General features: G+C 39.0%; 1 protein-coding gene across 1 annotated transcript; it reads right to left on the bottom strand.

Annotated features, from left to right (window-relative positions):
- Positions 1–932: 932 nt before the first annotated feature.
- Positions 933–13,948, bottom strand: SPATA22 (spermatogenesis associated 22). The gene is made up of 7 exons (XM_036342032.1): positions 13,433–13,948; positions 10,517–10,645; positions 8,486–8,546; positions 8,267–8,362; positions 5,957–6,299; positions 3,450–3,579; positions 933–1,587 (listed from the first exon to the last, which is right to left on the bottom strand). Exons 1-7 carry the CDS (start codon positions 13,479–13,481, stop codon positions 1,424–1,426), a joined length of 972 nt encoding a protein of 323 aa, XP_036197925.1. The 5' UTR covers positions 13,482–13,948; the 3' UTR covers positions 933–1,423.
- Positions 13,949–15,887: the final 1,939 nt, after the last annotated feature.

The following is a 15,887-nucleotide window of genomic DNA, read 5'->3' as shown; positions in this document are numbered from 1 at the left end:
TATGGTGCAGCAATTTTACTCCTAGGTATATATATATACCCAACAGAAATGCATGCATATGCACAAGAGACATATACAAAAATGTTCATAGAGCCTTACTCATAATAGCAAGAAATCTGGAAATAATCCAGATGCCAATCAATAGTAGGATGGTAAACTAAACCATGGTATATTCAGACAACAGAAAATTGTACATATAAATATAAATAAATGAACTATAGCTACATACAAAAATAAAGATGAATCTTACATTGTGTTCAGTGAAAGAAATCAGACATAAAAGAAAACATACCAGGTGATACTATTTATATAAAGCTTTAATAGAGGCAGAATTAACTTATGACATTAAAAGTTAGGAGATAGGATGTAGTGAAGGGGAGGAAGCACAAGGATGCATGGAGTAATAACAATGTTCTATTTCTTAACCTGGTAATATTCACTTTGTGCTACGTCACAGAATTGTACAGTTATGAGTTGTGCACTTTGTTGTATAAAGACTTTCATTTTAAAAAGCCTTAAGACTAGAAAATAATAAACACTCAAGATATTTTAGAAATTAATAACCTGACAATTACTTTTTCTTGATCATCTACTATCTGTCAGAAATGCTATATATTCATGTATTATTATCTAAGCTCCAAAACAACTATTCAAAGTAAAAACTAGTCTCCTCACTTTACAGATAAAATAACTGAAGCTCAGAAAGTTTAAGTAGCTTACTTAGTAAACGGTGGAATAAAAACTAGAATCCAGGTCTGATTTCAGAATTACAGTCAATTTCAGAATTAATGCCAAACTCACAAAGTATGTAAGTCATATAAGGCCTCCAGACTTCCTCTGTCACCCCATTCTTCATCACCAAGCCTCTTCCTTATATCCCACCCCACTCTTTGCCTTCCCCCAACCTCAGGACTACTACCTTAACCCCCATCACTTACGAACTCTACACTCTGATAACTATAAACTACTTGCAATTTCCTATACAATCCAGGCTCTCTCTTAGCTTCTTGTCTTTGAATATGCTGCTCTCTCAATTTAGCGTGCTTTCCTCCCTACCTCTCCTTTTCCCAAACACACTTTGGTTATTTAGTCCTTAAATATATAAAATAAGGTTACTACATTCTTTTAATCATTTCCTGATCTTCCCATCCACTTTTATAGCACCCTGCACATATCTCTAGCATACCATTTATCATACCACAATGCAACATTTATATAACCGTCTTTTACTGAGATTACCATCTCTTCGAAAGAGCCATTTACCATTCATATTCCAATTTGTATCTTTTGCATCTAGCACAGGGCCAGGCACATAGTAGCCTCTCCACATTAGTTAAACAGATAATTTTACAATCATAACTAAAACCAAACAAAATGTTGAAAGTACAACTAAAGTGTTAACATCATTTCTACTACAATGGAATTACAGTCTACATTTGTATGTTTTGTTGGCATAGGCTTTGCAAAGAATACTTAGACAAATACTCACTATTTCATAAAATACACAAGGTAAAGTATTTTTCCCATCTCTCATAAGAAAAGTCTTTGAATAATATGGTCCAGGTGTAACAGCTGAATCCAGAACACCTAAGTAACATTAAAAAAGGGTAGGGGGGAATCATTGATGGTAAATGCAAATAAAATTTAACAAAGAGAAGTTGATATTTAAATAACTATTCCCATACCAATGCTCTCAAAGTTTTATTTATAAAATAATAAAGAAGACATTTAAAGAGGAAAAGATATTTCTGAAACTGTTTTATACTAACAGAAAGAAAATTTCTGGCCTTCTCCAACTAAGGAACAGTTCATATGCCAAAGTTCATGCAACTGACAATAGCTGGCCATCTGAACCTTTTTCTTAGAATGTAGTCTATAGAATGGTAAATCCCCAGATGAGTCTATTACATAATAATAATGAAATACACACATATAACTAATAAGCATGGTGGTTTAATGAAAAAAAATAAACACTGAATTAAAATCAAAAGGCATGCATTTCAGTCCCAGTTCTTCCACGTACTAAATTGAGAAAATTGTTTTAAACTCTTTCAAATCTGTCTTATCTATAAAATGCAAATAATTATGTTTATCTCAAGAAAGTATCCAATGAGAGCATTTTTCCTTTAACAGCTACCTACTGAAAACTGATAATGAACATTTGTTATTTTGAGGTCAGCCTCCATTTCCCCTATTAATACCTAGATTTTCCTTTAGAAAACCTTGCCTATGCCATTCTTAGCCATATAATTTGAATTGAATTTGTCCCCAACCACAAATGCAGGAGTCAGCTGAGATGGACTTAAACCAATTAGTGTGTCCCATTCCCCAGCTTCAGACCACAGACAGGGTTTAGGTGATGGACTTGCTACCAGTCAGAAAATTATATGCAGCAGGTCATTTGCTAGCCCCTGGAAAAGACCAACCAAAAGAAATCATTGATGTATGTGGCACTGTGGTATAAGGATGGGTGGTATAAACAACTTTGATAAGCAGCTTAATGCCAAAAGGAAACAGTCAGAAGCTGCTGAACAGGCCACAGTTGGAGCTCCAAGATAAAGACAGTATTGTGGCAGAACAGAAAATGGCTAAATCCAAAAACATAATGCTGGCTGAAAATGCAACCTGTGTATTTTAAAACACAAACATCAATTAAAAGTCCACATAAATTTATGAAATCAGATGTATATAGTAATATTATAAAAGCATGGACAGGAAAGATGCCACAGTGATTATCTCTAGAGAGGAAAAATGGACAGGAGTTTGACATCTATAACGTGGGAATATGGGTATTCTCTATATTTTTCTGTACATTTAGAATATTTCATAATTTAAATTAAATATTTATTTTACTTAAACTATTGAAAGAAGTCTGTTCTGAATCTCTTTTACTTGTTTATCTCTTCATTCTAGTAAAATCAAATTCCAGAAACACTCTATTGAACTCTTCCACTTTTAAATATTAATTTAGAAAACATTAATTATAGGGTGTTCATATCAGTAAAGGGTCTTTACAAACGTTCTTTCAGAGTAGTTAAAATATGATTGAATTTATACACAAAATTACTACTGGATGTAGTCAAGTATAGTAGAAATAACACTAGATTGAGAATAAAGAACTTAGATCCATTTTTGCTCTCGACTAGCTTTGTGATTTCAGTCAAGTCTATTTTATTTGCCCCATTTCCTCACAAACTTCAAGAGTTGAGTTAGATTACTTGTAATAATCTTTTCAGTTTTAACATTATGAATCAGAAGAACACTGCATAAATAATCAAATACATCAAGTCACAAATCAATGACAGATCCAGGAACTAAAAAAAATCCTAATTAACTAGTATCTCCTTTTGCAAAATTTTATTTCTTTAAGATCTCCTAGGTATTCCTATTGACATTGAACACTATTATCTAATAGTACTACGTAAGTATTTTTGAAGTATTATACCTACCCAATATTTCAAAAAGAAGTACAGTTTTGGGGGCATGTTCACGCCAGTACTTCATGCTTTCAATAACTGCTGATACAATTCTTAAAGAATTATCTTTTTCCTTAAGCTTTAACTCATACAGTGAGGCATCCTTTTGAAAACATACAATGATAGTATTAGAAAAACAGTCATATTTTCCATCATACTCTTTCACTTTCTTTGTAAGGATTCTAGGTGTTTATAATAGGCACATGTGAAAAATATGTAAGAGAACTATTGAAAATTTTAGTACAGTTACTCCCATAAATTAAAGGCATCATTAGCACTTTATAGGAGGAGAAACTAGGATACACTTGGAGACAATCAAGAAGAAAATTATTTCTATGGCCATCCATTGGTTCATTCATTTGTTGAATATTTTTTTAAATGTCATGTACCAAACCTGTGATAAATATAGGTGAAAAGAACACAATTCTTTTCCTTAATGTTCTCATCCTCTAGGAGGGGAATCATTCATTCATTCGCTCACTCAAAAAGTACATATTGGTACCTACTATGTGCCAAACATAGCTAATGAGGAAACAACAGTGAACAAAACAGACAAGATATACCCTCATAAATTTTGACATCCAGTGGGAAATTCAGAAAATAAACAATAAATATATAATAGAATGTTAGAAATTTACATATCTTATACATTTGAAAAACAGTATAAAAGGCTAAAGAGAGACAGATAATTATTTTAAATAGGTTGTTGAGTAAGGACTATGGGAATAGAAAGTGTAAAAGGCCCTGAGATGGAATGTGTTTGACATTTTTAAAGATCAACTAAGAATACAATGTGTTAAGGTACTAATTTTTAGGGGGTGGTGGTGGCACTTTCCTTTGTGAAGGCAAGGCATATCTAAGAACACGTGATGGGACATTGTTTTCCAACTATAATTACCTTTCCTCCCTCTCCCCCTCTTAACTAAGTTATGAATGTCTCCTATAGAGGAAAGCTGCCATAATGAAACACTTTTATTAAGGTGACTACGTTGTATCATTCTTATGTATAAGGAAACCTAAGGTTGAGAACCGCTATGAAACATGCTATTTTAGTTAGATTTCCAGGAAGGAAAAAGAATTTACCTCAGATGAAAAGACTGCTCACAGACGTGTGGGCAGAACTAATCTAAGGCACTTAAGCACTCAAAAACTAACAACAATACAAAACTTCTCCCACTCGTAGGCTGAAAGGACAAGGGGAGGAAATGAAATTACCAAACCTGTGAAAGCTAGACTCTCGAAGGGACTACATGATGCCGGGACACAGCTACTGCCTGTGACACTACATTTAAGCAGGGAGGGCATAGAAAAACCCAACCTCTCTCCTCAGCCTTTGATGTCCTGCCAGTGACTCCCACTGGCTGACCCTTAACAGAAGTCAGCTAAGGGATCCTAAGATGATGCACTATGCAGTACAATTCAGCTTTCCAGAGGATAGAGGGTAAACAATCCACTGGGCCAGGGGACAGGGAGGGAAGACAGCAAACCTGCTATATAGTATAGACATTTGCAAAGAACAATCACAGCAAAGAATAGAAACAGGAAGTAAGGCTGAAGGAAGTACAAATATAGGAAGAACATAAGCCAAAGCAGAGTCATATTATCATGTATATCATGTTTAGAGAATTGTGAATATCTGAAAATGGCAAGTGCATTGCAGAATTAGTGGAATCTGAAACATGAGGTTAAAGGTAAAATAAAACCAGATTATAGAGCAAAGGTCAGCAAACTATAGCTTGTAGTCCATATCTAACCTGCTGTGTTTTTGTAAATTTTTATTGGAACATGCCACACTCATCCATTTACGTATTGTCTATGGCTGCTTTTAAGCTACAATGGCAGAGCTGAGTGGTACAGCTGAGCAGTTGCAAGAGAGACCATGAGGCTCATAAACAAACAATACTGTATTTACCCTCTGGTCCTTTAAAGAAAAAGTTTGCTGACCCTTGTTACTTTGACTGACATATGAAGAGCTTGGAGAACTTCTGCAAGCAATGGATAAACAGCCATCGTCTCAATTATTAGTAAACAGTGAAATTCAGAACCCAGTAGGACACTCTAAAGCAGCCGTGGGCAAACTACGGCCCGCGGGCCGGATCCGGCCCGTTTGAAATGAATAAACCTAAAAAAAAAAAAAAAACACCGTACCCTTTTATGTAATGATGTTTACTTTGAATTTATATTAGTTCACACAAACACTCCATCCATGCTTTTGTTCCGGCCCTCCGGTCCAGTTTAAGAACCCATTGTGGCCTTCGAGTCAAAAAGTTTGCCCACCCCTGCTCTAAAGCAACTATGAAAAGGAACAGCCGTTCACAACCTCTACGGAAATATTTGAGAAACATTCATTCACTCCAATTGACCTGCATGCCATGAGATTGACTTCAAATGTTCCTATCTCTAATTTTCTAAATACTTATTTATCTCATATTTTTGCATGTAAATACAAAAATGTAAATAATTCACACTTTAAAATTTACCTTGAGAGCGTTTTCTTCTGGAATATCTCCTAATGTTTTTGTCTTGAATTGATTTTGTTGCATACTGGGCTTAAATGCCTGTACTGTACTGTTTTTTCCTAGGCCTCTCATTGTGGAGCCAGGTGTTTTTGAAGAGTGTGCTTGTCCGAGTACTTCACATTCTCCTTGGTGAGGTAAGTTAGGAGGCTGAGATACTCTTAGCTGTTTCTGTTGTTGCACTCCCAAACTCACTGGAGAAAAATTTATTCCATCATTTGCCGCTAGGTTGGTTCTTTTGCATTGAGGCCTAAAATCACTTCTCTCCCAAGTTTTGAAGCTGGTATTTTTGTTGCCATCTCTGTAGCTGTAATAGTTTTTTTAAAATTAGTATTAGTTTTTGTTTCCATTTACATTTTCTTAATTTAAAAATTAATACGTAATTCTTATTTCTGAACTAGAGGACCAACGAATCTGTGCACCGGTGGGGTCCCTCAGCCTGGCTGATGGGGGAGAGGAGGCCAGCGGCCGGCTGGGGAGGGACGGCGGGAGAGCTCCAGGGCACGTCCAGCCCATCTCGCCCAGTCCAGATGGGCCGGACCCCAGCAGCAAGCTAACCTACAGGTCAGACCATCTGCCCTCTGGTGTCCAGTGCATGTCATAGTGAGTGGTCGAATGGTTGAACGAACTGTCAGACATTTAGCATAGGCTTTTATTATACAGGATAATTTTCCTGGAAATGTCACAAGAGGGCAAATAATACAACTCATCTCTTTTATGAAAATAATTTGTAACCAGATATAAATACAAATTGTATGAGATCTGAAGTTTGTATACTTTGGGGAGCCTTCTTAAGAAAAATAAGTACAAAATTAGGTATGAAAATAATGAGAAAATAAATAAAAAATAATTTCAAAATTTTAAAAGGTAATAAAAACCACAAACATCACAATATTCAGGAAAAATATTGTTAGTATTATGATTAATTACCTGATATATCTCAATAAGACATTTTTCGTACACTGATCACCTCTTCATATAATAGCAATTTTATTTTCAAGAAAAGAACAAAAATAATTTTGTCTTCTCTCTCTATGGATGTGGAAATTACTTTTATTATTCATAGTTTGGAAAAGTTTCTTTCAGCTTCACAATTCCTTACTGGTAATAGCACATCTGCAACTTCCTCCAACATTTTTGCTCAGGAGGTACTCCTAGCCTGGACAAGCCCGCTTCAGTAGCCAATCCAGCCTAGCCAGATCCTCAATATCCCAACTACACCATGAGGCCTAAGTTGTAGTGGCTCCTGAGCAGGGCAGGGAGCAGTGTCCCACTCAGATTCTTCTCTTCAGAGACAAAGATAGGGTCCAAGAGGTCAATACGATCCCCCAAAACAGGCTGTTGTTGGGGGCAGATGGATGTGAAGGTAAAGCCTAGTAGACTCTGAACCTAAACATAGAACCAGTTAAAAGATCTTCAGCAGGTTATGAACTGCCTAGTTGAGTTTTCAAATGTTTTCTGTTCCTGGATTTTCTGTTGTTTTATTCCAACTGTCTGACAAATTACCTATTATTTCAAACTGGATTATCTAATATTGGGTGACTGTCCAGATTACAACCTATTACCTAATTCTCAGTCTAATGCCTATCACAATAGACTTTCTCCTAGCACCTGCAGCTGAAACTAGGCCTCCAAAAACCATCTCAAAACTATTAATAGGCCTAGTTTCAAGCCCTAGTCCTGAAGAAAGTAACTGAATGGTCCTGAGGAAATTAGCATAATAATAAAATCAAAACTCATTTTTTAAAAGTGAAAATATTGTTTTGATGTATTTATTAATAACTTTATTAAGTTTCCCCTTTTAAAAAATATATCTTTAATAAAAGTCAGGGTAATATTAACTTCATAAGGTGGTTGTCAGCATTAAAATAGCATATCAAAGCACTAAATAATTACTAATATATATGTTTGATGCTCTTTTTCCAATACTTTGTTCCCAAATTATTTCCAATATTAATACAGTTATTTCTGACTCTGCCTTTTTTCAACTAGATCACTAATAATCTATAGAAAAATCATAAACTCACAGTGATCAATATTGGCAGAAATTTCATTAAAACATGAAGAAATCTTTGGAAATATAATCACTGCCAAATTTACCTAAAGTCTTTTTAACTTCTTTTATAAAATGTAACTATTATTGCTATAGTTGTTGTTAAGCAGAGAAATTTCCTAAATGTAATTCTGTCTAAGAAAGGAGGAAGACATAAAGAAGAGAGGGAGAGAGGGGGAGGAGAAGGAATAGAAAAAGAAAGAAATCTTAGGTAGACTCACCTCCAACCACTCTTGCTCCTTTCAGTGTTTGGTTCAATAGACTTAGACACAGAATCTTGACTTCTCAAGGGATGAGAAACTGAATGTGGTATTTGCCTTTCAAGGAAACATATCTTATTAAATATTAATAGTTTGTTTCCAAATTTAAAAATGTGAAATATACATAGAAGAAAAACATCAATAAGAGACACACATTCACTGATGTATGTTCCCACATACCCTGTGTTGATTGTTTTCGTTAAAGGGGGCAACTCTGGATTCATTGCTTCCCAGGCCCAATCTCAAAAGTAAACAGAAAGAAAAGTAAAGTAGGTAGCATTTAAAAATAATAATTATTTCATACTTATTTGACGGTTGAAAGCTTGAAGAAAAGAACTTAAAGATATGGACTTGTTGTTCAACAGCACTTTGTTGAGGAATCTCTCACAGCGTGCCTTACTAATTTTTATAGATGTCTTTCTCCCCACTGTGTTTCATGCAAAGGTAATAGGTTTATCTGTATCTTTTCCCCAATCAGTCTCAGTATAGTACCTTGTACTGTGTTACATGAATTCAATGTAATCAATGTTTCTTAAACTTTTTTATTCCAATCCACCGCAAGAAATACATCATAGCTCAGAACATACTTATGTGTGGTGTGCATGTGTGGGTATTGAGCAGGGGGAGAAAAAACATAAAATTTCACCAATTCTTATTCTTACTATGTGTGATACAGTCTGGTATTTCCTATTCTACTCTACTCTCTTCTATTTTTTTTTTTTTAAAGATTGTTTCCCAACCTATCTTTCAAAATTTCAAAAACACTGATCTAGTCCTCTCTCTCACCCAATATAAGAATTTCATATCTCTGAAAGTTATCCTGATCAGAGCCTGTAGAGTTCAGTATTTTAGGAGGATACAAATTTCTCTATGGAGCAGCTCAAATTTTTGTTAATATATAAGGTCAACATTATGCTACTTATAAAAATATTTTAACGGGTAGAGGATTTTTTATTTTTTATTTTTGTTAATCCTCACACCAGGATATTCTTTCATTAATTTTTAGAGAGAATGGAAGGGAGGGGGAGAGACAGAAGCATCGATGTGAGAGAGACACATCTATGGTTGCCTCCCACACAAACCCTGATTGGGCCTGGGGATCGAGCCTGCAACCAAGGTACATGCCTTTCACCAGGAATTGAACCTGAGAGCCCTCAGTCTGCAGGCCAAGTCTCTACCTGCTAAGCCAAAATTTTTTAAATGTCAGAGTCTTAATTTTTTTAAATGGCATTGAATAACCAGACAAATACCCATTTATGCATATTCATGTGAATATTTTATCGATAAAAATGGGAAAATATGAAATCCGTACTTCAAATTCCTCAAATGTGGAAAAATATAAATTTAGAAGTAGATTAAGGTCTATGGTTCAACAGTGGATAAAATTAACAATACAAGTATTGAGAAAGAGACTGATTAGTTGATTTTAAAATTCTAATTGCATAAGAGTCTATTATTTTTTAAGAAAAATGTAAGCGTATATAATCAGCATGCACCAAATATATTTCAGAATGTCTTTCTGTCCGTGCCTTCTTTCTGAAGATAAGTAAAATGTCAGTAAAGTTTAAGACCTCCCAGGGTCTAGAATTTGAAAAAAGAGATACATTAGGAGATCAATATGGGCTCTGAAAACTAGACTTAAAAGGTTATCTCAATTCTTAGCCAAGGCAATTTAGTTAACGTACTTGTTGAAACTATAGGAAGCCAACAAAATAAAGATAAAAATGCTATAGGAGAAAAAAAGACTGAGGCTAAACACTAGAAATTCCTGGGCTTCTACCCTTCCTAAGGTCTTCTACCCGTCCTGTGTTCCCATACACGCTTTATTCTTGAGGCAACTTGAGTTTCTTCATTCTTTAGCACCAAATGTCTAAAGCAGCAGTCGCCAAAGCTTTGGACCTCACGGACCACAGTTGCCGACTGCTGGTCTAAACCACAATATCCATGTGTATCATGAAAAAGAAAAGAAAATTATTTACAATATAGGTTACCACTTCATTAAAAGAAAGGCTCCAGAACTTAGATACTCCATTTAAAATTCTAAGCCACCCTTATAGACAAGGAAACTCAAACTACTGTACTGGAATGCTCAGAAAGAGTCAAGTAATCCCTATATTTGGATAATGGAAAGAAGAAAAACATAAAATAGAAATGGTAATTTTCTATAATCTTAGTTCTTATTTTCTAAAAGTTTGCAACTTATTTTCTTACCTGTTGGTAGAGGAGGGAAATCATAACTGTCGGAAGTAGTACTGATACCGGGATCATTTTTAAGTGGATTGGAAGTTAATGGCTGTCTAGTCCTCTTTTTCTGATTGAACAAAGGTACAGGCAAGCAGCCTAAATTGAATGTTCCAATAAATTAGTATATATTAGGAAAATAGATCTAGTCATAGAATAACTTGTCTACTGCTATATCTTAATTGTATATTTATTATAAACATAGTTTATAGCTTTGACTGATTCTTACATTCTTTTTAAGATCCTAAATAGCCTCATTTGTTTCTCTAAAATCTCCTTTTTTAACATTTTATTTTCAAGTGCAGCTTACATTCAACTTTATTAGTTTCAGGTGTCAGTGTGCAGCATAGTGGTTAGACAATCATATTTTTTATCCAGTAATCCTCCTGCTATTTCAAGTACCCACCTGGCACCATACATAGTAATTAAAATATTATTGACTATATTCTCTACACTGTACTTTCCATCCCTGTGACTGTTTTGTAACTACCAATTGGTACTTTTTAATCCCTTCACCTTTTTACCTGGTTCCCCCAAACTCCCTTTCCTCTGGCAACCATCAGTCTGTTGTCTGAATCTAGGAGTCTGTTTCTATTTTGTAAAAACTCCTTTCTTGTTCTAGGTCAGTGGCTGGCAAACTGCGGCTCGCGAGCCACATGCGGCTCTTTGGCCCCTTGATTGTGGATCTTCCACAAAATACCGCGTGCAGGCGCGCATGTACAGTGCGATTGGAACTTCGTGGCCCATGCGCATAAGTCCGGTATTTTGTGGAAGAGCCACACTCAAGGGGCCAAAGAGCCGCATGTGGCTCGCGAGCCCCAGTTTGCCGACCACTGTTCTAGGTTACCACTGCCTTATTTCCTCTTCTTTGGAAGTACTTCCCATCTCATCCCGCCCCCCCTCTCCACCCCAACCCTTCCCAAATCTACTTTTTTTTTACTTATTTCCCACCTATGCTTGCCTATTACCATATCAACTAGAGGGGACCCTTCAAGTACAAAAGGGGTAAAGGAGAACCAGACATTGAACCATGTTTTCAAAAACCCTAACCACTCTTTGGACTATGGTAGCATACCCTTTAGTGCCATGGTTCTCAAACTTTAGTTTGACTAAGATTTCGCTGGAATTATGCTTAACATGCCAGTTCCTAGACCCTACTCTCGTAGGTTTTATTTCAATAGAAACTCTGAAATTTTAATAAGCACTCCAGGTATCTGGAATGCATATTTTCTGTGGATCATGTTGACAATGCATTAGAGTGATAATATCCAATCCAAATGAGAACAAACACTACCCCCACACCCTCCAGATAAAAGAACTGGGATCTCAAGTCAAGCCAAAAGTCAGAGTTCATAAACAGTAAAACTAGAAAGGATCTCAGAGGAAAATAGGTCCTAAAAGCTTGCACATTGCCACAGGGGAGAACCTAGATAGAACCTAAGCTTCCTCAGTCTCAATTTACACATCTTGCCTCTGTACCATACTCTAGCTCCGTGGTTCTCATCCTTCCTAATGCCGTGACCCTTTAATACAGTTCCTCATGTTGTGTGACCCCCAACCATAAAATTATTTTCGTTGTTACTTCATAACTGTAATTTTGCTACTGTTAGGAATCGTCAGTTAAATATCTGATATGCAGGATGTATTTTCATTGTTACAAATTGAACATAATGAAAGCATAGTGATTAATCACAAAAACAATATGCAATTATATATGTGTTTTTCGATGGTCTTAGGCGACCCCTGTGAAAGGGTCGTTTGACCCCCAAAGGGTCACGACCCACAGATTGAGAACCACTGCTCTAGCTGGTCCATCAAAACTTATACTGCAGGAGAGTTTATTAAGAAATAAACAGTTTGCCGAAACCGGTTTGGCTCAGTGGATAGAGCGTCGGCCTGCGGACTGAAGGGTCCCAGGTTCGATTCCGGTCAAGGGCATGTACCTGGGTTGCGGGCACATCCCCAGTGGGAGATGTGCAGGAGGCAGCTGATCGATGTTTCTCTCTCATCGATGTTTCTAACTCTCTATCTCTCTCCCTTCCTCTCTGTAAAAAACCAATAAAATATATTTTAAAAAAATAAATAAATAAACAGTTAGATTCTGTGATAACTGATGAAGTGATATGGGCTCTGGCATCAAACTTCCTGAGTTTGAATTACGACTTAAAAGTAGGGTGGAATTACATACAACTTCAAAGTATAAACTTGGGCAATTTTCTTAAACTCATTGTGCCAACAGGACATACTAACAGGCAGGATAATACAATGATTAAGAGTATGAACTCTAGAGCCAGATTTCAAGGTTCAAATCCTGGTTCTGCCACTTCCTAATTCACTTTTTAACAACCTCTTTGTGCCTTAGTTTCTCACCTGGAAAACAAGGATGATAATGCCCATCTCAAAGGATTGGTGTAAGAATTAAATATTTTACTACTTAAAACTAAATGCCTAGAAATACAGTACATTCACAATAAATAATAGCTATTATTATGTTCATTGTCCATTCTCATCATTTACCTGGTTCTCTTCATTCTTATCCTCTAATTAATAAATCGGGAAGCAGAAATAGTAAGGAAAGCTTTTAGGGAGACAGCAGTGCTTCTGGAAATTTAAATAAGTCATAAATACAAATAAAAACAGAACTGAAACACATAGGGTTTGTAGGAAGACCACTCATAAACCCAGGGAAGTATGATTTTACTACCACTTCAGCCACTAAATGTTCTCCCTTAAATTATTTTATTTCCTTGTACCTAAATAGTAAAGAAGCTAGACTACATGTTCATTTTTTCAAAAATTCCTCCAAAATGCTCCATCTATAAATTACACAAGCTTTACATAGTATATGCAAAATATAGAAAATTTTAAAATAAAAGTTGTTCCTACCTGCTGTACTTCGGGTTGAATTTTCATTTAGGTTTCTCTTCATTTCCATCAATATCCAAGTCAATACCTTTGTCTTTAGCACATGAAGTTATTGGACTAAACCTTCAAAGGAAGAGACTTATAACTTATACCGTGTCAACAACAAAATCAAATTCTTAGCCTAGTAATTACTGAAATCAAGGTTTAAAAACTATCCTTTCAAACCTGATCCTGGTAACGCTTTGTGGAGTCTTTCATCTCTGACTGAGAATGAACGACGTGAACCGTTTCCTCGGCTCTCTTCCAAATCAGCGAGGACCAGGGTGACTGTAACCTCGCCTCCTCAGTGAGGCCATGTCACACAAGCCTCTGTAAGCAACTTTAGAACTCATGACCCACAGATAGGATAACTCCGAACCAGGTCTGACAGCAGAACGGGCCACAGCACTGGCCAGCTCTGTGCCTCGAAGGCCGGGAGGCAGCACCGGCCACGGCCCTGGCCGGGCGGGAAGGGACAGGTCTCCTCACAGCACACCATGGCGGTCCCCTCCCCGTCCCGAGCCCGAGGTCTCTGGGCTACGTAACCACAAAGACTGCGGCCTCACTTAATACCCAGAATAACCGAAAAGATGTTTCCACTCAGCGTTTCCAGAATTTCAACAAGACAAACACATTTCTCTGCTTGCTTGCTTTGACAACAGAATTTCCGCTATAATTTTTTCCCCATATTTAGCCTCCCTAATACATTTCAACCCCAACCGAATTCAACAAACGCTTCCCTATCATGTGAAAAGGCAAGATACCAACGTTCATGACCCAGTGAGGCAGACAGACAGGAACGCAACTACGTCATGGCGAATCGTTCTGAGGTAAATGTTAATTTCCAAACACAGACATGAAACCGGGGAACCGTAAGGGCGGGGACTGCCTCCGCTTTGTTTCCTAACTTGGACGTGAAGCCGGATCCCAGAAACATATTCCTGATGCCAATCTAGGAACCCAATCGGCGGTTATGAGGCTTTTTCTCAGCCCAGAAATACCAACGCAACGCACACCCGAACCCGGAGGGTGGTGGGACAAGGGCTATGACGGTTCCGAGTTTCACGCAAACAGAATAAACCTGCAACATCAACCCCGGGACCACTGACCCTGGGCCAGGGCCCCAGCTTCCAACCGGCATTAATGTGGCCGGCCAAGAGGACAAGCAGAAAGTTTGCTCAATTTACAAACCCGAGCGCGCACCCACACACACCGCACCCCCAAAGCCCACTGCCTCAGGGAGAGGCCAGGAGGCCTAGTTTGACCCCTCGTGGGAGAGGCGTTCCAGTCAGGGCTCATGCTCTCTTCCAACATCCCCTCCTCACACAGGAAATGGGGTAGTTTGGTAACTAGCGACAAAACGGGCTTTCCCTTCTTGGCTCTCCAACCCGCGCCATACGCAACTTTTACCCGCAGGTTTCGCCGCCACGGTCAACGGTCGCCACAGTCAACTGTCGCCGCGGAGACTGCCCAGTCCACGACCCCGGACCTCCTAAAAAGCGCGGGAAGTCGAGCCCTGCGCAGGCGCAGGCACAGGCGTGCAGGAACCTGCGCAGGCGCACCTCAGACCACCGCTGCCAGGCATGCCTCAAGTCTGCGCAGGCGCAGCTCAGACCACCACTGCCAGGCGTGCCTCAAGTCTGCGCAGGCGCACCTCAGACCACGCTGCCCTCCCATCTGGCCTCCCCTGCTCCCCCCACCCCACCCCCCGCGCAGGCGCAGAGGCCACCACCTTGGGAGTGAGCACACAATGGCGCGGGGCCCTCTGCTGAGGTGGACAAATACCGCCTCTCCCAGGAACCATGACGTTGACACGCCTCCCCTTGTGTCCTCACACTGTCATGTACGAGGTGCAGGGAGGGCGCTACCTCTTTAGAGTTCTGCCCAGAGAAGAAAGACTGTGTTCTAGTCACGGGTGAGACGATGGCAGATCTGCCCAGCCGGTTTCTGCCCCAGATTTGTCAGAATCTGTGCGAGGGCCAGTCGCCCTGCCCCCTGCCCACCCCCGGGGTCATTTCTTCGGTTCTGGACGTCAGTCCATACGATGCTGGTGGCAACCGCGTGTGCCTCGAAGAGAATGAGTCCAAGGCCGCCGGCCTTCGGAAGCAGGTCCAGGGTCTCCTTGGTCGGGCTGCGTTTCCCAGGCACAGCCATCAGGGCACCGGCCACAGGAGGCCGGCCTGGCTGGTGCGAGAGCTGAGGCCTGGGTCCAGGAGACAGCCCTGCAGGTGGGGAGCGGCCGCCAGGGCAGGGCCAGGGCTGCAGGAGCTCGGAGAGGGGAGCACGCGCGCCTCCCAGGCCAGGCCGGAAGGAGCGGGATGGAGCCGTGACCCTAACGCTGACCTCCCACTCCAGGCGGCTGCTTCCAGACCGGTGACCTCGGGCAAGTTACTTACCCCCTTTAGACCTGCATTTCCCGCTTAGTGAACAGCAAAAC

The sequence above is a fragment of the Myotis myotis genome, unplaced genomic scaffold (genome assembly GCF_014108235.1).
Source record: "Myotis myotis isolate mMyoMyo1 unplaced genomic scaffold, mMyoMyo1.p scaffold_m19_p_17, whole genome shotgun sequence".
Taxonomy (NCBI): Eukaryota; Metazoa; Chordata; class Mammalia; order Chiroptera; family Vespertilionidae; genus Myotis; species Myotis myotis.
The sequence above is the reverse complement of the archived record's forward strand: the minus strand, read 5'-3'. Positions and strand labels throughout refer to the sequence as shown.